Source organism: Stenella coeruleoalba (assembly GCF_951394435.1).
Source record: "Stenella coeruleoalba genome assembly, chromosome: 5".
NCBI lineage: Eukaryota > Metazoa > Chordata > Mammalia > Artiodactyla > Delphinidae > Stenella > Stenella coeruleoalba.
In genome coordinates, this window is record NC_137150.1 from 9,677,239 (window position 1) to 9,698,463 (window position 21,225).

The 21,225-nt window shown below is 45.1% G+C and overlaps 1 protein-coding gene across 2 annotated transcripts in view; it reads right to left on the reverse strand.

Annotated features, from left to right (window-relative positions):
* PLCL2 (phospholipase C like 2) overlaps window positions 1-21,225 on the reverse strand; it is a 196,480-nt gene that overhangs the window by 53,154 nt on the left and 122,101 nt on the right. For both annotated transcript variants that reach the window (XM_079921255.1, XM_079921256.1), the window contains exon 5: window positions 783-858. In XM_079921255.1, coding sequence (XP_079777381.1) covers window positions 783-858 — 76 coding nt within the window. The remainder of the gene's footprint in view (window positions 1-782; window positions 859-21,225) is intronic.

Genomic DNA, 21,225 nt, shown 5'->3' on the forward strand with positions numbered 1-21,225 from the left:
GGATTTTCGTCTCTTGATTAGTCACTAACATGCATATTCTTCAATAAACACCAAAAGAGAAATTGTCGCATGTATCTATGCCTTTCATCTATTTTAAACGAGTTCATTTCTGAGATAAGAGATGACTTTTTTTTACGGCTAGGTAACAGTTATGGCCTCCTGATTTGAAAGAACAGAAACCAAAAACCCTAGAAATTAAGGACAGATACTCTTATTTATGAATTACAAATATTCTCCACATTAGAACCTTCCAAATTGACACTCAAAATTTGAAAATTGAAAGAATTGCATTTTACCTATTGTTATTACAATGCAGAACACTTGATTTTTTGGTTTTATCACAGCTAAAAATTACTGAGACGGTTGTTTATGTAAGTTGAATTTTGTAATCTAGTATAGCATTTGGTTGTGAAATGAATGAATTCCTCAGCATGTGAAAATGCCAGTGCATTGACAATTTCAAGAGGCTGTAACTGGTGCCCACGGAGGTGGAAGAGATTTAGCGCAGAGGGTCTCAATCTGGGCTGTGGCTTAGAAATGCTTGGGAACCTTTAACAGCTATGAACGTTTAAGCCACACCCCAGACCATGTCAATATATTTTAAAAGCTCCTCCCAGGTGAGTCTATTATCCAGGCTTGAGAACCAGTGAATTAGTATTTTCTTTAGCCATGAAGAAATACTTTTAATATCTGGTTTTCTTGATATAGTATCAAAAAGATGAAATAGCTCAGGGGCAAACTACTAACTTTATTTTAAAGAAAAGAAACAAATTCTCACTCACCTGCTTTCTGACAGTGTACAATCTTTTCATACACAGCGTCTGCATTTTCAATCAACGCCTTGAGGGACTGGATCATCTGCAGAGGAAACATCCAGACAGGAGGTCACACAGACAGCTGAACACAGGAGGGTCCGCTCTCGGGCGCGAGGCTCTTCCCCCAACGCGGCTGACGGGATGCGGCGACTCGTCCCTCCATCTGACGTCCCACTACTCAAGTTCATGTGTGTACATGTTAAATGATACAGTCACACCTCCCCACACAAGGGCTTAGACCAGACTGTGATGAGTATATTCCTCGGGTGGTTAGGCTTGCACAACACCGGATTTGAACCTCAAGCCAGTACCTGAGCTCGTTTCAGTGTGAAAAGCTACAAATAAATATGTGCGCACATCCAATCTGTCCTTCATTTTAACAAAACCTCCTGCGTCACCTTATGGAAAGCTCCAGCACCTACATGCCTTTCTCACCTCAGCCAAGATGCCTCCATCTGAATCAGTTTAAAGCTTAGGTTGAGGATCAAAAAACAGCATTTCTTTGATGCACCACTAATGCTATCACTCAAACAAGTAGTCTTAACGTGCCTATCAGTGATTTAAAAAATTCAGCGTTGAGTTCTTGTTCTAAATTGCATGTGCTTATTTTAGGAGCCGTGCCTGAATTAAGAAAAAGGAACAGGGTACAGCTGACCAATTATTTTACTCACCAAAATGCTGGGGAAAGGTCTGTCTGAAGTAAACTTTTTGGCTCTAAAATCACTATGAAAATGGGATGGCCAGCTTCAGTTCTCATGGCTCAAATGGGGACAATTATGATCCTTGCCATAACCGTAGACTCTAGCTTTTTGTTTTCGTTTTTAATTTAATTTTTATTTTATATCAGAGTATAGCTGATTTACAATGTTGTGTTATCTTCAGGTGAACAGCTGAGTGATTCAGTTATACATATACATGTATCTATTCTTTTTCAGATTCTTTTCCCATATAGGTTATTACAGAATAGTAAGTAGAGATCCCTGTGCTATACAGTAGGCCCCTGTTGATTATAAGCTTTTTGTATTTAAATATTTCACATGATGATATTACTCATCTCTTTTACAGGGCCATTCTATTTTGTATAACAAATACCAATCCATCATTGTTCATTCCTTTAAATTCTGCCTTGTTTTTCTTTATAGTATTTATCACTAGCTGCCTTAGTAATTAACATAGGTTGGATTATTTCTATAACTCGAAGAACACCATATTTTATTAGTTATACTTAAACTAAAGCATAATCAACACGCCTCTTAAGAAGTACACCAGATTCTTAAAGTGAGTCACACAGCATTTATCAACTTCCACTGTTCTAAGAAAATTACAGTAAACACTGTGAGGTTTGAAGGCCAAAGCAGGTGTTCATTTATGCCTTCATTCATTATTCATGGAAGGTGTCCTGTGGGCAGCCGCTGAGCAGAAATGGGGGGCAGGGTGACCTACAGGACACAGCCCCTGTCTTCAGGAAGTGCACAGCCCAGGGGCACGGCCCCCACTTAGGAATTCGGTATTTTCACATTCATTCTTCAAGATCTGAGTCATTCCTGCAAATTTAAATATTCTACTTTACAGCTTGACATATTGAACAGGCAGTGATAAAAATGAATAGTTCAGAACTCAATTACACTGGTAGAAAGTCATTTGTACCATTACATAATTTGCATACTGAAAAGGTTCATACCATCATCAGTAACCTCCTTCAGCTCTGAGCCGAGCCAACGAGAGGCATCACAAAGCAAGGACTTCCCCCAGCAAGGATGGTGGTTGTCACAGGTCAGTATCAAAGAACTGGCCAACCGTGCCGCCACCATTCAGACAGGGGGAAAAAGCAACAAAATGAACCTGGTCATGAGACAAGTGGGCAGGACAGGAGCAGTAACAGAAGGAAAGCAAGAGAACAAAACAGCAGCATTAAGGCCAGACTCACGCATCCCAACAGCCTACGGGCGAAGGTGGTCAAAACAGATCCACATCCGGGCTGGGGCAGGCGCAGAACGAGCACAGATTTACATGGGTTCCTCAGCTTTGTCATCTAGGACAAGGTATGAAACATCATGGAGCCGTAATTTCCTACCTGTAAACTGAGCTGAATAAAAGACATTATGAGGGCTCATAATATTGTGGGGATTAGAGGAGAGGATGCTTGCGGCTGGAACTTGCCAATGGTGAAGTCGCAGTGGACTCCGCACTCACCCGAGGGCCCGGCAGAGCTCCTTCTGGAAGCCCCCAATTAGCTGAATGAGTGTGCCTTCCTGTCCTGTTCTCACTGGCAATGTTTTACACACCCATTACTGATACTAGCTTTGTTGACAAGCCTGGTGTGAAGAAGCTCAGAGAAACAACAAATCGCACTATTCCTCTAAGAAGCATCTTCCAGTTTAAAGTATTGCCAAAGGTTAAAGAGTGCTGCACCTTTTAACTGTAAAAGACATGAAAGGCTTCAGAAACGCACGTCCACCTCCAGGGGCTAGAGAAGGACGCTGCCCTGTCCCTGAGCTCTGTGATGCCGGAGGACCGATCCTTTACTCTGGGGACAGTCATGCGCTGAGGCTGCACGTGTGGGACCCTGAGGTCGGTGCTGAGAACGCATGAAGAGCAGAATGACCCGGGGCCACGAGCAAACAGTAATCACATAAAACGTGGCAGTGCCACCGCTGCCCACGTGCTCCTGGGCGTGACAGTGAGACGCTCCTAAGCCGGGGCAGGGTAGCGGGACAGCTCAATACCAAGTCCTTCTCCCGGTAATGGGGGTGAATGTGTCCGCCGACTTATGTGCAGTATATAAATTATGGAGGTGGCTAACACCCCAGGTGAAGGATGCAAACACAGTGAAAAGCCAGCCCCCCGGGTATGGAAGTGACCAGCGGCAGGTCCCTGCAGAGCGTATCAGAGGGGATTCCAGAGGCAGTCAGCCCACGAGAGGTGGGTACCTGCTAACCAATCAGCAACTTTCAGACACAGGAAGAAAGAAAACCCACCCAGACCTCAGCAGAGATGATTCACTTCCCCACACCTGTCAATGGAATGAGCGCATCATTCCCTCTGGGAGGAGGAACTGCCAGTTTATATCTTTTTATAGTTGCAGGGTACATATTTATAATTAAGTTTATATTCTTGCCCACAGATTGAGTCCATTAACCCTCCACTCCTGCAACATTCGTGTGAGTTCTCCTCGAGTAAAGGGCCCGTCTAGGTGTTGTTCAGGGGACTCTCTGGCCTGTGGGCTCCTGTAAGCGCACTTGGTTAAAGGTCCAGTGGGCCGAGAGGGCAGGACCAGGCCAGGCCGGGCCTCCCTGCCTGCCTACCTGGCTGGCTGAGGTCTTGTTCTCGCACAGCTGACAATTATGACTGAATGCATAGGGGTGCTGCCACTTGGGCTGGGTCTGCCACTCTGTAACGAGGTGCAATTATAAACAGTGCAAGTGTTGGCTGAATGAGTCAAAATGGAAGTATTTCAACGCCTCCTTGGCATCAGGTACGTACTTGGCGTCCTCCATTTCCTCTAATGCTCACCAAAGTCCACGGGAGGTGGGTGTTGGTGATGCTGCTTTCACAGATGTGAACACTGAGGACCCCAGAGCAAAGCCACTTTCCCAAGGTCACCTGCTGTGATGAGCAAAGGACTGTAACTAGTGAACAGGGGGACGGGGATTCCGTTTGACTCAAAGCCTCTGCTGTTTCCACGATACCAGCAAGGTCTTGACCACGGGCAGCAGCTGAACAGGAGGAAAGCGCATTCCAACCAGGAGGATGGACAGAAGCATTAGGGAACGTCCTGGCTCCCGACGGGTGTTACACACAATATGTAGCAACATCTCAGCTACTGACACGGGCCCAGAAGTGTGTTTTTATAAAGTAATATTTCTATAAAGCACTTTGGGAAAACATTTTTTCAAATGACAACATTAAACAGTTTACTTGGCTCCACTGACCAATTCATTATTAAAAAACAGAAATCATTTATATTTCATGTGAAACCACTAGAATAAGCATCTCAGACTAGACAAAAGCAAATACGTGGGGAGTGACATCAAGAGATGAGTCAAAGGGAAAAACTGCTTTAAGTTATCTTGTTTTCTCTGTATACATTACGGTAATATGTGACTATAACGCAAGGCCCGGTAGAGTGACTGGTTTTATAAGCATGATCTGCATTAATGCACATTTCATCGATTCACTTTACATGCACAGGTGTAAGTCTCAGCACCGAAATCAGACATCCCGCTGCCGGCCCGAGTAACTTACCACGTGGACCCTCGTATTGTTTACAAAGTACAAGATGCTTTCAAATAGCTGTTGCTCATGGATTTCACATTAGTGTCCGGTTAACAGTACCTCCTAAATTTCTGGAACAAACGCATTAGGATAATCTATAGATTTAACATAGCCCAGAAACCCATTTCATAAATTCGATCAACTCTAAGATAAGGTTTTTTGTTTTTTTTTTAAAAAATAATTTTATTCATTTTTGGCTGCATTGGGTCTTCGTTGCTGCACGTGGGCTTTCTCTAGTTGCGGCGAGCAGGGGCTACTCTTTGTTGCGGTGTGCGGGCTTCTCATTGCGGTGGTTTCTCTTGTTGCGGAACACGGGCTCTAGAGCGCAGGCTCAGTAGTTGTGGCGCATGGGCTTAGATGCTCCTTGGCATGTGGGATCTTCCTGGACCAGGGCTTGAACCCGTGTCCCCTTCCTTGGCAGGCGGATTCTTAACCACCGTGCCACCAGGGAAGCCCCTAAGATAAGGTTTTAATATAGGTCTCAAGAAGATGGAAAGTAGGAAGTTTCAACTAAAGGCAAAGTAAAAATTAAAATTCATATTTTATTAAGCTGGAAGGAAACCAGAAATGCCTTCTGTAAGAATGCCCTGTTTTGAAAGTAACTCCCCATGTTAGTATAAGGCAAACGTCTGTTTATAGGTGTGATTATGAGAACTATTATTATATTAATATATTTTATATTACTAGATTTCTGTAGACTGTTTCTTTATTTTCTGTTTTGCAACCTGTGCTACACAGCCCTAGAAAGTGAGTCCGTTCACCAACGCTGAGAACGTAGAGAAAATAAAAATGAAATTCCCTCTGGAATCTGTCAGCTTTGGTGCTTTTTTTTCTGTGTTCTTGAAAGTAACGTCCTCAGTTAACAATGCTACTTTTGTCTTTAACACTTTACAATAATTATTACTGTATGGGTGAAGAATTTTTGAACCAAATGCGGGAACTCTGGGATCCGAGACTTCTAAATTGAAATGCAGAGGTAACGTTTCCTTTCGCGAAAGCTTCCAAGAACAGCAAAATGTCACAGAGTTGAACTAATGGAAGAGAAACCATTTATAAAGTTACTGTTGGGAATTACCACATAGCTTTTTAATACTTGAAAATAATATAAAAATCACACATTTGAACTGGGGCATAAAAGTTGCACAGCTGTGGCGGTCTTTAGGCAGCTGCAGTCTGCAGTTAAAGACCCTCCACCTCACACAGGCCGCTGTGCGGGCACCCCCCACCCGGGGCTGAGGCGTTCCAGGTCAGCGTCCCTTCCAGCAAGGTCACTAGGAAAACACTCTATAAACAAAAAACCGCTTCCAGAGTAATCTGTCCTAGTTTCCTCATGAAACCTGACTTCTACATTTTTCACCATGCAAATTATAGAAAATTACAGAAAAACAACCTATATAATAGAAAAATGAGAGCAATAACTCTGCCAGGCAAATGTCAAATGATATCACTTATATGTGGAATCTAAAAAATAAATGATACAAATGAACTTATATACACAACAGAAATAGACCCAAAGACAGAAAACAAACTTATGGTTACCAAAGGGGAAAGGGCAGAGGGATAAATTAGGAGTTTGGGGTTAATATACATACACTACTATATATAAAATAGATAAACAAGAACCTACTGTACAGCACAGGGAACTACACTCAATATCTTACAATAATTTATAATGGAAGAGAATATGAAAAAGAATATATATACAGCATATATATGTATAACTGAATCACTTTGCTGTACACCTGAAACTAACATGACATTGTAAATCAACTACACTTCAGTTAAAACATAAAGTTTTTTCAAAAAAGGAAAGAACTCTGCCATTTAGAAAACACTACTGGATTGTTAATGAATACGTAGAGAGGAGTGTACGTGGCCGCTGCCACACACCGACCTCCTTGCGGGTGTGATGGGAGGCGCCAGGACAGAGATCAATGTGCAATACCATTAGGCTCTCTAGACATTTCCACTTGTGTTAGAGGAAAGTAGGGAACGTGGCTAGAAAAGGGCCAGATTGGATGCGATACAGAATTACGATTTTTTTTTTCGATACGCGGGCCTCTCACTGTTGTGGCTTCTCCCGTTGCGGAGCACAGGCTCCGGACGCGCAGGCTCAGCGACCATGGCTCACGGGCCCAGCCGCTCCGCGGCATGTGGGATCCTCCCAGACCGGGGCGCGAACCCGTGTCCCCTGCATTGGCAGGCGGACTCCCAACCACTGCGCCACCAGGGAAGCCCCCGGAATAACGATTTTAAGCTGAGATGTGCTGTGATCAAGGTAGAATTTCAGGCTCTGAACAAAGAGTAAGGAAGGAATGGGGGATGGGGGTATGAAAGGGGGGCAGGACGCAGTGGGGCTGGGAAAGAGAGATGGGCTGGAGAGGGTACATCGGGAAGGACAGAGCAGGACCCGGTGACTGATGGGCTGTGGGCACAGAAGGAAGAGCCAAAGACAAAGAGGGTAAACCGGACAGACGAGGAGGCTGTGCCGCACCCGACCGCTGCAAAGCTTTTCCAGGTTTACACTGTGTCTCTAAGGTGTTAACTCATCCCGGAAGTGGAGTTCCGCCCCAGCTGAGCAGAGGAGTTGGCAGTGAACGGGGCAGTCTTTTGAGGATCTGCAGCAGCAGCTAGAAACCGTGGGAAAGCTTGGTTCTAGGGCTGGAAAATCGGAAGCTTTCTGCACCAAGGTAGCAGCTGAGATGAAAGAATGTCTACATCTCCGAGGGAGGAATTTTAAAGCTAAATGAGATGAAAACATCACAGCAACACGGCAGATAATAATAAGCAGAGGGAAGCTGTATAAGAGACACAGAAGGAGTGGTCAGAGGGGCAGGGACAGAACAAGGATGTTGAACATTTCCAGGGGTGGGAGGAGAGTTTCTGGAAGGTCTACAGTGTTAGGAGCTCCGGACTTGGTCATTTGGTAACTCTGGACAATAAGATGGCAGTACTGACAGTTCTGCTGTGTGACAGACATATTCCTAAAAATCACCACACTATAAAAAAACCTGTGTGATAAAAAACGCAAGGTTTGTGGGGAAAATTGGGTCAGGGCACAACACTCAGAAATTCTGCTGTGACACATTACAAAAGGCAGGAGCAGAATACAAGTGATAGCACAGTCCTGCACATGTTACGTAGTTAAGGAACGCAAAAACGCAGCAGTGAGCGTGGCGTGTGGCACCTGACCTTGAAAAAGACCTGGAGGGAAGGGCTGCAGCTCTTGAGTTACTGTGAGTGGTGGAAGGAGGGGGTCTGATGTCTGGTGAGAGGTTATAACTGAGATGCGGAGGGCGCAGCGCAGGACACACCCGGTGATCTGATGTAGCAGCTGGTGGGTGTGTGAGGTGGGTGTGTACATTCAATTCACCCAGGTGCAGTTTCTGCGCTCGCTAGTGTTTCTTGCCATCAAAACCGTGCACAGGTAAACACAAAATCCGCGTTCAGTTAAAATTATCCCTTACTGTATTGATCACATGCAAATAAATTTGCATGTTCAAAACAAGTGTTATAACTGACTATAAAAGGGAGAGTATTTCAAGATCTACGCAATTTTCTTGAGAAGTAAACTCTCAGTATCTATCATAGTCAACTGAAGTATGCTTTTGGCATCCTATAAGACCTCCTCCACACTGTATTCAACTATTTTAACAATCATTCCTTGCCAGAGAAGAGATGCCAAGTGCTGTGTAAATCTGGAGCAAATTATGAGCTAAGAGTGACCCAGAGTCCACATTCAGGAAGCCAAGAATTCTCTAGCTTTTCAACATGCTCTGATTCGTCATAAAGTTCACTGCAAAGCTAGGGTGGTAGGTACCTAAGGGTGAGGCACGTAGCTCTCCTGTTACTTACCTTTTATCTGAGCTGTACGCTGAATCTTCATGCACTATATTTCAGATCAAACCCTGTAAACTGAGATCCCATTTCACCTGTAAGTATCTAGCTGAATTTTCACATGATGAAAAGCCTCTCCTACCACAGTCAACGTCTCCATCTACCCCTTCTCACTCTAAATCAATATATAACCATATTCACACACTTAGAAAGGGCTGCATTTCACAGATTAAACTTCAAGTTTTAACTAAGCAGTAGTTCCTGCAGTGAATTACCATGTCAATATAAAAGCAAAGAGACATTATGCTTATTATACACAGAGTAATACAGGTTTTGCCTGTACTCATCTAAACAGCAATTTGGATTCAGTATAAAATTCATGGAAATAAACAGGATCATGTAGTCAAAACAACCAGTTTATTGCTCTAGGTGCTTTCTTTTCTCCTAGTTGCTTTGGTGCCTAGTGCACTTGGGATGGACCAAACGTTTACATTGTGGGTATTTCTGAGAGGCACTTCCAGCATTAGCCACTAGAAGTCCTTAGTAATACACATTTGTAGGCTGGAGGAGAGCAGAAAGGAGCAAAGACAGAGAAAACACCATAAAGAGGAAATTAAGGAGGGGGAAAAAGAGCACTATATAGAGGAATAAAAGAAAAAAGAACAATAAAATCACAGAGCCAGAGCTTAGAGGAATTAAAACAGTGAATGCACAAGGGTGATCTACCTTATTAAAAACCATCCTTCAAATCAGATAAGAAATTTTTATTTTATGCAGACAAGTTAATAAACTATAAAGCCACAACCAAACCTTTAGGTGAAAGGAAGTCACTCATATTTCTAGATGAATTGAGACTTAAGATTACTAGAAGTCTCCACGTTCCCAAATATATTTAAATAGGTCAGGGCTGGTGAAGCTCAGTAGTGCAGAATAGCACAGGGAAAATAGAAAAGGGCTCTGGAAAAGCTGGGAGTTCCAATAAACCAAGAGATTAGTTACGAACTCAATGTACAGATTTTAAATGTTTATTCTACCATGAACTGTTGGCAAAGTTTTAAATGTTCTGCATAGTTTTAGTTTCAGAAGTACACAGAATGTCAACAAGTCGAAAAGAATTTTGGTTTTGATCTTGTACTGCTTCTGCTGCCGTATGATACGATAGTCAGAGAAAACGAAAACTGTTGAAAATTGAGCAACAAAACAGAACCCAAACTACCCTAAAAAGGAATTCCAACGCAACTATAAAACTATCCAGAAAAACGATGTAATAACTCCTACCACTTCACATCACGCTGTGCTTTTTTCTGTGTAGACAGCACGTATATAGTAAGTTCACACGCACTCAAATGACAATAACCCTCTTACTTCTCCATTTTATGACCAACCTCACACAATCAGAAGTTTCCTTAGGGAAGAACTCGGGATGTTACATGTCATTTTGCACAGGATTACTGTGGGAAGCCTTATTCCACATTCTCATGCTAAACAGGCTACTTTATAGCACATGATGAATCATTCTGCACCACGGTGACCTCACGGGTGCACGCATACCCCATCCTCCCCAGGGCCCTCGGTCACGGGCAGCCTCTCGACGCTGTAAAACACTTCTCCGATTTTCTCAACTATAGTAGCGATGTGCTTACGTGACACCCTCGTACCATCTCAGCATGAAATTTAAGTGCACCTTGTGCTCAAATACCCTCTGTGGCCATGACGGCAGGAAAGGATATGAGTACGGGAGGGGCTTAGCAGCTGGGAAAGGAGCTTTCCACTAGGCCAGGAGGCAGCCAGGGTGTCCAGTGGGGATGCAGTCTACAGCCGGCCACTTGCTTCTGCTTCCAGTAAATGTCTGGGAGGAGGGAAAGGAGGGGCAGGGCACCACTGTGACTTCCCCAGTCTTCGAAGTTTTAAAGACTTTGAGTGCAGAGGCTACATCTTTGATGGAGGGGAGTGTCTCCAAAGAACTGATGAGACTGGTTTAAAACCTGCCCTAAGGGCTTCCCCGGTGGCGCAGTGGTTGGGAGTTCGCCTGCCGATGCAGGGGACACGGGTTCGTGCCCCGGTCCGGGAGGATCCCACGTGCCGCGGAGCGGCTGGGCCCATGAGCCATGGCCGCTGAGCCTGCGCGTCCAGAGCCTGTGGTCTGCAACTGGAGAGGCCACAACAGTGAGAGGCCTGCGTACCGCCAAATAAATAAATAAATAAATAAAACCTGGCCTAAGTCTTCCCTGCAGGAGAAAAGGGGAACTCGAGCTCGTTAAAGCCAACTACTCAGTGAGCAAGCTACTTCCGGAGACTGTATTAGGAACCTCTGGATGCTACATAACTCTTTCAAGAGACCAAGGACCATTTAGAGTTCTGACATGCTCATTGAAAACTATTATTATGAGGGACTGCCCTGGTGGTCCAGTGGTTAAGACTCTGCCTTTCAATGCAGGGGGCGTGGGTTTGACCCCTGCTCAGGGAACTAAGATCCCACATGCCTCGGGGTGCCGCCAAGAATTTTTTTAAAAAATAAAAATAAATAAAACTATTATTACGAAATTAATTAAATTTCAAAAGATACAGTTTGAATTAAACATAGTTTCACTTTTATTACCATCTACTTATATCAAGGTTTTTCTCCAAGGGGATCAAGGTGATTTTCAAACTCCTAATTAACAGACAGTAATTCAATCATAGTCTTACTGTAAGGTGTCATTAGTTTCTCTCAGGTCTGCGATAGCTAAGTCTAGATGTTAGTTAACAGAGGAAAGCAAGTGGAGACCTCTCTGGACTGAAGAGCATTATTTTTTGAGCCCAGTAAAGAGTCTGCCGTACTCTGGAACAGCAGAGCTAGGAGGGGGGCAAGAACCGCTCGACCAGCTACTACCATATTTACGGCCTTTCTGGTGTCAACCACAGAACTCACAGGCTCCTGCATCTTCCCCTTTCTGAGCAGAGAGGCAACTCCCCACGCAAGGTGGTGGGAAACCTAACCTTCTGCTTTTCACTTTGCAACTTTAAACCTGCCTTTATGAAATGGAGTAACCACGTCTCCATACATAGCAAAGTGCTGCGGTGAAGTTCGAGTGATGCTAAGATACACACACAGAGAAGTCTTAGAGCATCAAGAGCTGCTTGTTTCTCGCCTTTGAACTCATACTGACCTGATAATGAGTACCGTGTATTGAGAATTTCCTACGCCCTGGGCTACTTACACGTGATCTCACCCCCTGGGAGGCGGTGAGACCCTGCCGGTTGGTTCTACGGATGAAGAGGCGACGTGCCCGGTCGCAGAGTACGCACCAGAGCAGGGACTTCTCACGCTCAGGGCTCATAGTCTCTGCTGGCACCACCATCCCCCAAGCCCCCACTCACCTACTTCCAGGGTGCAGGCAGGGTCCCCTTCCTCCCCCAGGTGCTAGTCCCAGCGTCTCTGTGCAAGAACGATATTGTACACACGTGTGCACACCCACGCCCACCTGCCCGGGGCTGTGTGAACTTACAACTGCACTCACGGAGATGTGTCCCTGGCAGAACACACCAGGGCACATGTCCTGTGCCCTGGGAGTCAGCTCACGGCGCAGGTGAGAGAAGGACCAGCACAAAGCCTAGCCCAGGTGGACCCACAGCCCGCGGATACTGCGTGCGGGGTCCGGGTTTCCTTCCCCGGGAGCACAGCAGTGTGGTACCCAGCAGGGCCCGCGAGCGTCGGGATGAGGGGTGTGACAACTGAGGGACGGTGGCGGTCTGGCATTCAGGGACTTCTCGTTTGGCCCACCAGAAGCCCATGCCCACCTGCTACCTCACGTGGCACTCAACTTCTGAGCATGCTTTGGAAAAGCATGAAACGCTCTTCGTATAGGAGCCATGTTCCCATCTCAGCGGCCTTTGCTGAATCAAGCTGCTCTCCTGTCTGGCCTCTTCTCCCCGTCATTCCTCAACCCTGGGAGTGTGTCCTCCTTAGGACCCATGAATCTTTAAGAGTAGGGCATTGCAGACAGGGCAAAGAACCCTCTGGTAAAGGGCAGGGAAGACTGAGGATCTGAATAAGTGGTAAATGGTCTGGGGACCTGAGACGCTCGTAGCTTCCTTCCTCCCAGCTGTCCCAGGCCTGGCCTCCCGCCTCAGGCCCTGCCCTTCCCACAGGCATCTGGAGCTTTCCAGGAACCTCCTCTTCCTGGACGGGCGCAGGTGCCACTCACCGCCTTAGGACGGACACGGTGAGACCCTCTGGTACTGAGACTGGAAAGACAGCCACTCCACCCTCCAGCCGTCACCAGTCCCAAACCTAACGCTCCCAAGAAAGGCTTTCCGTGCACGCATAAATGAGCCAAGTTCAGGGAAATGTAGGTACTCCGGGACCTAGACGTAGGGCAGGAAGGACACCTGATATGTGTCCTCTAGATCAAGGGCATTTTCTTTCACTCATCCTTTCATTCACTCATTCGTTCATAAATATATTTTGAGTGCCTGCCCTGTGGCAGGCTCTGTCGTGAGAACGCAGTGCTGAGCGGGACACACAGGGTCGCAGCCACCCGGGGGCTCAGATCTGGGGGAGAGAGAGAGAGAGGTACCTTAAGAAAAGGAATCAAACCAACGCATGTATAATTACAGGTTGTAATGAGTGTAAGAAAGCAGCAAAGACCCTCCAGCCCCACTCCCAGCCACCGTGGGAGAGAGTCTGGGTTGGGGCTTCACCTCCAGGTGGAGGTGGAGAGAGCTTTAAATAGAATGTGGTTAGTACTGCCTGGATTTTATAATTCTAGAGAAAGCCCTCCTTCCCGCCTTAGGGGAAGGTGAGAGGAAACTAGGGGTTTTCAGAAGAGATGCAGAGCCTGCCCACCGGCTCCACCCAATTCCCCTTTCTCTGCCCTCCCCTCCCCTTCCCCTAACAAGAAATGCTTGACCTGAGCACGGCTTAAACTCAATCCTTGGACGGCTCGTTTGTCGTGCCTCATTACCAAGCAGCGCAATCATGATTATACATCTCGCTAAATACATGTGAACTAAAGTTAGTTACAAATTTTACTGGATTATAACACAAGATTCTGGTCGACGGTCACCATTTTTTTGCTGCAATAGCACGCTGTCCTCATGGGCACTGTAAGCAAACTGGAATTTTCACAGGCTTTCCTTTCCTAGTTCCCGCCTCTGGTGTTTATAGTTCTGACCGTCCAACACTAACAAGTAGTTTTACTTCTTCAGGAGTCCACTGCCTCTTCCGGGACAGAACTCAGGGGCCCTCCTCCTACTGGGGTAACAGAGGAAAATGATGTTCTATGGATCTACATTCAAATCGCACTAAGTACATTATTTAAAAAAGAAAGAAAACCTTTAAAGTCATGATTTAAGCTGGCCAAAGTGAATCTGGAAACCAGGGCATCAAAACACCCTAAGGACTTTTTCCTCTTTTTGAGGGGTTGGCAAACTTCTCCTGTGAAGGAGCAGACAGTGAATATTTTAGGCGACTGCTGTCACAATGTGAAAGCAGACACAGAATGCGTCATGAACGCGCTCTAACAAAATTTCCTTATGGACACAGAGGCTTGAATTTCATATGATTTTCACATGTCCTGAATTTTTTTTTTTGACCATTTAATATGTAAATACCATTTTAAGCCTGCAGCCCGTACAGAAATGGGTGGTGCTGGCCAGGCCCACAGGCCAGCGTTGCCCGACCCTGCTCTAAAATGCCACACCGCGCATCACCTGGTGATACTGGACTAAAAGTATTCCAGAGGATATAGTTTGACATGCTACATGCACATTTCAGAACAGAACATGAAAAATCAAGTGCGGTCGGTATTTTAAAAGCATAAACGTATGTTATATGTAAACGAAGGAGAAATTTGGCCACAGAGAATTGTAACATTGGCCAAAGACTTTCACGGGCTTATAACACAGCTAGACGTTAGTTTTAGGAAGTCAGCTAAAAATGAGTAACTACCATCTTGGTTACATTTAGCTAAATACTCAAAACAGCTATCTCTATTCACAAAGACAGTTTTTTTTTTTTTTTTTTTTGGCTTCTGGCTTGTGGCACCAGATAAGTGATTATTCAAAGCTAAAATTATTTTGTGCCATATAATGACATAAATGATGGTGTCACTCCATTTAATCTCTCTCTGGTATAGGAGTATAATAATTATAAAGAAAACTAGAATAATCACCACTGGTTTCAAAGAAAATACTTCAAGATTTCCATAAGTCGACAAAGGACTTCCTGTATAAAATCTGCACATAAAGATCTATAAGAGTTAGCCCTAAAGATGTGACTAATACTAAACGTAGTAGGGAAAGAAATGTTTTAAACTACTTAACATGTTATTTTTAAGTTAATTGATAATTAAGCTTGTAGAGTTAAACTTAACTCTTAACACATCATACTGTCCACCCACTGAGTTGACTGGGAGAGCAATTTTCTTATGGTTCAGAATTTTAAATGCCTTAAGTTAGAAAAGACTTAAAAACCATTATTAAGTGCTATTTTTATCCCCGATAGATTCATGTGGTAGTAAAATCAGATTTCTGCTGTCAAGGGTGGTTATTTTAGTGGGGTGAGTGGCATTAATTATTTCCTAGCAATCTGGGGGAATATAAGTGAACAGAATGAAAACCAGGAACCGTTAAAATAGAATAATAAGTGACAGTTCCTGCGGTCCCCACTGGCACAGCGGTTAATGTGTATGGTGGAGAGTTACCACCAGACAAGTGCAGCTTAGAGGGGTTTGGTGAGGCTGGGGGTGAGCCCTCCCCACTACACAAAAATAGAAATAATGAATCCATAGGCAGTGCTGAATTTTATTTCTCTTATAAACCTGAGGTCAAATGTAACATATCAACAAAATATATGCTTAAAGCTTAGAAAGGGCCAAATATTACTGTCAGGAATACATCAAGTTGCAGAGAAAAATCACTACTGCCTCATTATTCAAAAGACTGTGGAAAAACACCTTTAAAAAATTTCTTCCAGGTCATGACTAGGGACATAAAAGACAGGAAAAATAGGTCAGAAATGAGTACATCCTACTGCCAAGAAGTGATGCCAGAAGGTGGCCCAAGTAAGTGTCAACAATTACCTGTAGTACTCAAAAAGATTCTGAAATATATGATCTTTCATATAAACTGGTTATTTTGATAGTTTCATTTTCATGGAGCCGATTCCATCTAAAGTATCCCATTTCTTAGAGAGTTGTCTTCTAAAATGCGATTGCACATCCAGAGACTACGTGTCCATGAAAACAGAGGAGACTCATCACTGCATTTACAAACCAATCTATGTACCACCACTAAAAATTTTCTAGAGGTATCTGAGTAATTTCAATCTTTCCAACTCAACTCCGAATGGGATTTGCAACGCTGCCGATTTTCTCAGTGGAAAAGCATTTGTTTCTCTAAACTATATAAGAGTGGGTATCAATAAATCAAGTTAAGCTCCAGTGAATAGATCCTGCATTCGCCAAGTCAGGGAATGATATCAGAATATCGAGATGCGGAACAATAAAATTCTGTTATCACCGCAACTTACATCCTTTGTAAACTTCAACCTGAGTACAAACAATGATGGGACACAACGAAATATTAAACAATTCATCTTTTTGATGAATCTTTGACAGAAGAAAAATACTTCTAATAAAAAGGTTCACGTGTGTGATTCTTACTGGTTAGTTGTAGCCAGCACTGCTAAAATAATCACACAGGCAAAACATCCCCATTTAACTGTCTGGAGAACGTTCTGAATCCCACGTGGAGCTGACGGCAGGGGCAGCCGCAGGCTCAGGTGGCAAAGGCAGCCACCTTCCTGAGCGGGATGAAGAATCACCATGGGCTTCACACCCCCAACTCCCCATCTGGTCAGAAACCGCCACCCTAGGAAAACTAAGATAAACAGTGAAGGTGCATTTCCTGGGTCCTCCAGTGGGGTGTGGCCCAGAGAGTGCTGGGTGTTTCAGAGTAGAGTCCACATGTAGGGGGCTCCAAGGGTTCTGTCCCAGGACAGCTTACGACGAGGGAGAGGAACACAATGATCTCTCAAAGCAGCCAGCACAGGCTGGTACAGCTCCCTCTGTCCCAACGGCACAGGTCAGAGGGTCAATGAGAGACGCAGCTCCCCTCCGAGTCCAAGGTCAGAGCAAGCCGGAGGGCTCCCAGACACCAGGGGGGAAGCAGGCTGAACGCATCAGTGAGCCGTGAAACGCAGGTTCTAGATTGGCCAGTTTTCACTTTTGTGGATCTGAAAGGATTCGGAACTCACAAGCCGGTAAAGACATATAAATTATCACACACCAAAAGCCAACTCAGTCCTTTGTTTCTTTTTTTGGGGGGGGGGGGTGCGCGGGCCTCTCACTGTTGCGGCCTCTCCCGTTGCGGAGCACAGCCTCCAGACGCGCAGGCTCAGCGGCCATGGCTCACGGGCCCAGCCGCTCCGCGGCATGTGGGATCCTCCCGGACCGGGGCACGAACCCATGTCCCCTGCATCGGCAGGCGGATTCTCAACCACTGCGCCACCAGGGAAGCCCAGTCCTTTGTTTCTTGATCATCACTTTCCTGTTTGAAAAGGATTTCCGCCACAGAGGACAATCACATCCACAAAACTGGCTGTAGACACAGTACCACGCCGTGCACACCACAACAGTGATCACAAACTTCAAGATGTCAAACAGATTCCAGATGCTGTAAAAAGCGTTCTCTTCAAGAAAGGGCTATATATTATTAATAGTGTTTGATGCATGTTTCAATAGCAAATCAGAAATTCTGATTCTGGAAAACTTCAATTGCTACAAGACTATATGCGTGAGATACATCTCCCTGCAGTTATTTCCCCCCTTTTTCCCCTCTCTTGGCAATTACTAGGCTTAACATAAATTCTTCATCAATCCCAACATGCCAAAGGGAGGCCACATTTCCAAGATGCTCTAAGAAGAATGTTATTCACTTAACAACACTAGTCAAAGTATTCAGACTCCGTTTCTCTTGATGATCATTACATAATCCCTAGTTCTTACAGCTGGCACATCAGACTTCTGACTGCCTCAGCACCCGGGTCTCTCTCTAGGTGATATTTCCAGAAGTTCGTCTTTCTGGGAATCCAGGAGATGAAGTGCCGTGGGGAGGGAAAGGCTGCCAGCTGCATGGCGACAGCAGGGGGAGGTGTAAGGAGGAGAGTGTGAAGCTGTTTCTTTCCCAGAGATGTTGCCATAGTTTATAAATCATTTTGCCCTGGGGCTTTCCACCTACTCAAAGAGCAAGTTTCAGAGCCTGGGTGAAAAGCAGCTATCTTGTAAAAACAAAGACACTTCTCCGTTTTAAAGGTCAGATTAGATTTTTATTTGGGTTCCCACCAAAACGACAGGCTTGAAAGTCAGGATCTGTCAAGGAGAAACTCTTTTCTAAATTATTTTAACATATCAAGGAACAACACATGTAGGTCCCAAAAGCATCACCCCTAGGGGAGAAGAGATACGGCTGGGCCAAGCATTTGCAGCCCTAGGACAGGAGGAGGAAAGGGGCAGTGGAGGGGACATTGGGAGCCCGCCTCTTGGAGCCTTGAGGACGAAGGACGGAGCCAGGAAATCCCTGCGCTGCACACACCAGCCCCAAGGTGCACCGGGGTGGGCGGTGGTGAGCTTTAGGACGTTCTTTAGCAAGGGCACAGAAAGGAGACTTTCTGCAGCTGCACCCTCTCCAGGCAGCTAGTGGCCACTCTTAGAGGAGCTGAGGGAAGAGAGAAAGTCTGAGAGATGGAGCATTTTACCTAAAGAGTCAAGCAACCACAACCCAAAATGGATAATGTGAATTAAGGCAATGGATCAGGGTTACGAAATGGAACTAAAATTGAGGGACACCCACCTGCCCCTAAGAGAGCTGGGAAAGCTGCATTTCCTTCCCCATCTGGGCCAAGTGTGTGGTCTGAACTCAGTCTCTGCCCCACAGGCATGAGGTGACAACAGGCTGAAGAACCTGGAAGTCGGCCAGCACTGCTGTCTCCACTCGGCCCAATTCTGTTTATTCAAAGCCTAGTGGGGACAGGAAGTTGACCAAGCAAACCAGGATAAGGAAGGCAAACGCTTCTTCCCAGCCTTAACCAGCCGCTGATGCTCGCGGTGACTGACCAAGAAAACCACGTCTGTTATTGACAGAGGACGCTCAGAATTTGAGAGATGTACACGGACTTTTAAAAGATGTCCTGGGGACTTCCCTAGTGGTCCAGTGGCTAAGACTCCATGCTCCCAATGCAGGGGGCTCGGGTTCGATCCCTAGCCGGGGAACTAGATCCCGCATGCATGCCACAACTAAGAGTCCACATGCCACAAGGAAGATCCCGCACGCTGCAACTAAAGATCCGGCGCGGCCGAATAAATGTTGAAAAAAACGTCCTGGTGGGTCTTTGACAGAAAGAAGAACTCAGAAAACAACTTAAGGAGGTAACTTTAGCCACTGAAGAAACAAAATAAATCATTTCTAGTCAAGAAGAGAATAGATCAAAAATAAACACTGAAGGAATAATACAAAAGCAAAATCCCACATTCAAGTGGGATCTGATGGGAACGTGGGAAGCAATTCCTCTCCTCTTGCACAGGAAGAAAACAAGACTACAGCACTTCAACGATCTTAAGTTTTATCAAAAATGTAGTAGTGTTCTTCTGCATAATGCATCTGCTTACAAGGAAGTTCCCTAACTTTTCTGGAGCTCTAGGTTCCAGATATATTACATACATATTTCCTACCAGATTCAGTGAAATAAAGCGTTCGAGAAATAAGCAATCTTGTTCTGCCCCCTTCAGAAGCAACAGAAAGGCTCTAACAGAGAAGTCAAACTGTGGGAGACCCCACCAAACACGTGGCCCCGAGCCACAGCCCCATAACCGCTCCCCAGGTGGCTTGGTTCAAGGGCTGAAGTGACGCCAACAGCAGGCTCCCGTTTCTCCTTTACCAGTACGGTGGGACAGCGCCGCAGTCACTCAGGAATTGTAAACTGCAGAATGGTATCTGCAGTTGGTGCGTCAGATGGTACAGTGGCTCGCTTCGTACTTTATCACTTCTCGTCTGAAGACGCCATCTGACAACGTGTGGGACTCTGTTAAGGTTTGCATCTCTGTCCTCCCAGAGAGTCTGGGGCTGGGTATCCAATTTAACTGGTAAAAAAGCAGCCGCTGATGAAGGCTCTTTCAAGGGGATGGCCAGCCCCTAAAATGCTGCTGTTTCGCAACTGTTCTTGCTTAGTATCTGCAGGTGTGTGTGTGTGTGTGTGTGTGTGTGTGTGTGTGTGTAAGAATACTTCTACACATGTGTCCCGCGATGGTTTCTGTGGAGACATGTAAAACATGAAAAGCGGATGCAAGATACAGTCGTGCAACCACCACCATATCACACCGTGAAGCACCATCTCCCCTAAGTTTCTCAATCTCCCTGCTTCTGGCGGCTGAGTGGCAGCCTCTACAGCTGATCTGATGATACGAGTGATTCCATCATCACATTCCATCCTGTAAACATTACTTTTCCCTTCCCGTGGGGTTGGCAGTCGCTCTGAAGTGGGTCAGCTGTATGGTTTTGACGATGCCAGAGAAACCGTTTTGGAAACGTCACCGGCTGGACCTCCCCTGTCACTGAATTAAACTAGAGGCTTTGGGTTTCTGCTCTTCGCCCTGTAGCAGGGTACATTCACCTTTCCCTAATCTGTCTTTTTTTCCCCCTCTTTGTAGCTCAGTCTTATCCCAAGGCATAATACTCTATTTTTCTACCGTTATAAAAATTGGGAGAGTTGACACCTCCAATTAAAAGATGCTTTTAATGTCAAGTTCTGAGGCAGGAGAGTGATAAAAGCAGCCACAGAGGAGACGGCAATCAATAATAACCTTATTACAGATGATCTCTGCTTGGTCCAGATGGGCAGACTCCATCAATTATGAAGTGTGATTTCTCTCTTCCCTGCATTAAGCAGTGGCCAGAGAAAATACAGGAACCCATACCAACAACATAGGGCAGAGCACTCCTGATGCTGCATGCCGACTGCCAACATATCTGTGTAAGAAAAAAACCCTTCATTTCACATATTTTATTTAAAGGACCTTGCTTTATTTAAGAAATATTTAAAGCCATGAGGTAGAAGGGACGATCCAGTAACTTATACAAAAATATTCACAGCAAGCAAATAACATGCTCCTAGACAAAGCATCTTGTTCCTTTTTTTTTAAACACTAAAAACTACTGTTCTCTACTGGATAAACGGATTCCTCAGAGAGTGCTTTTTTAATTAAGTGTGAAGGCAATTAAAATCAAGATTTTTGTGAAGCTGTAAAAGATGGAAACAAAT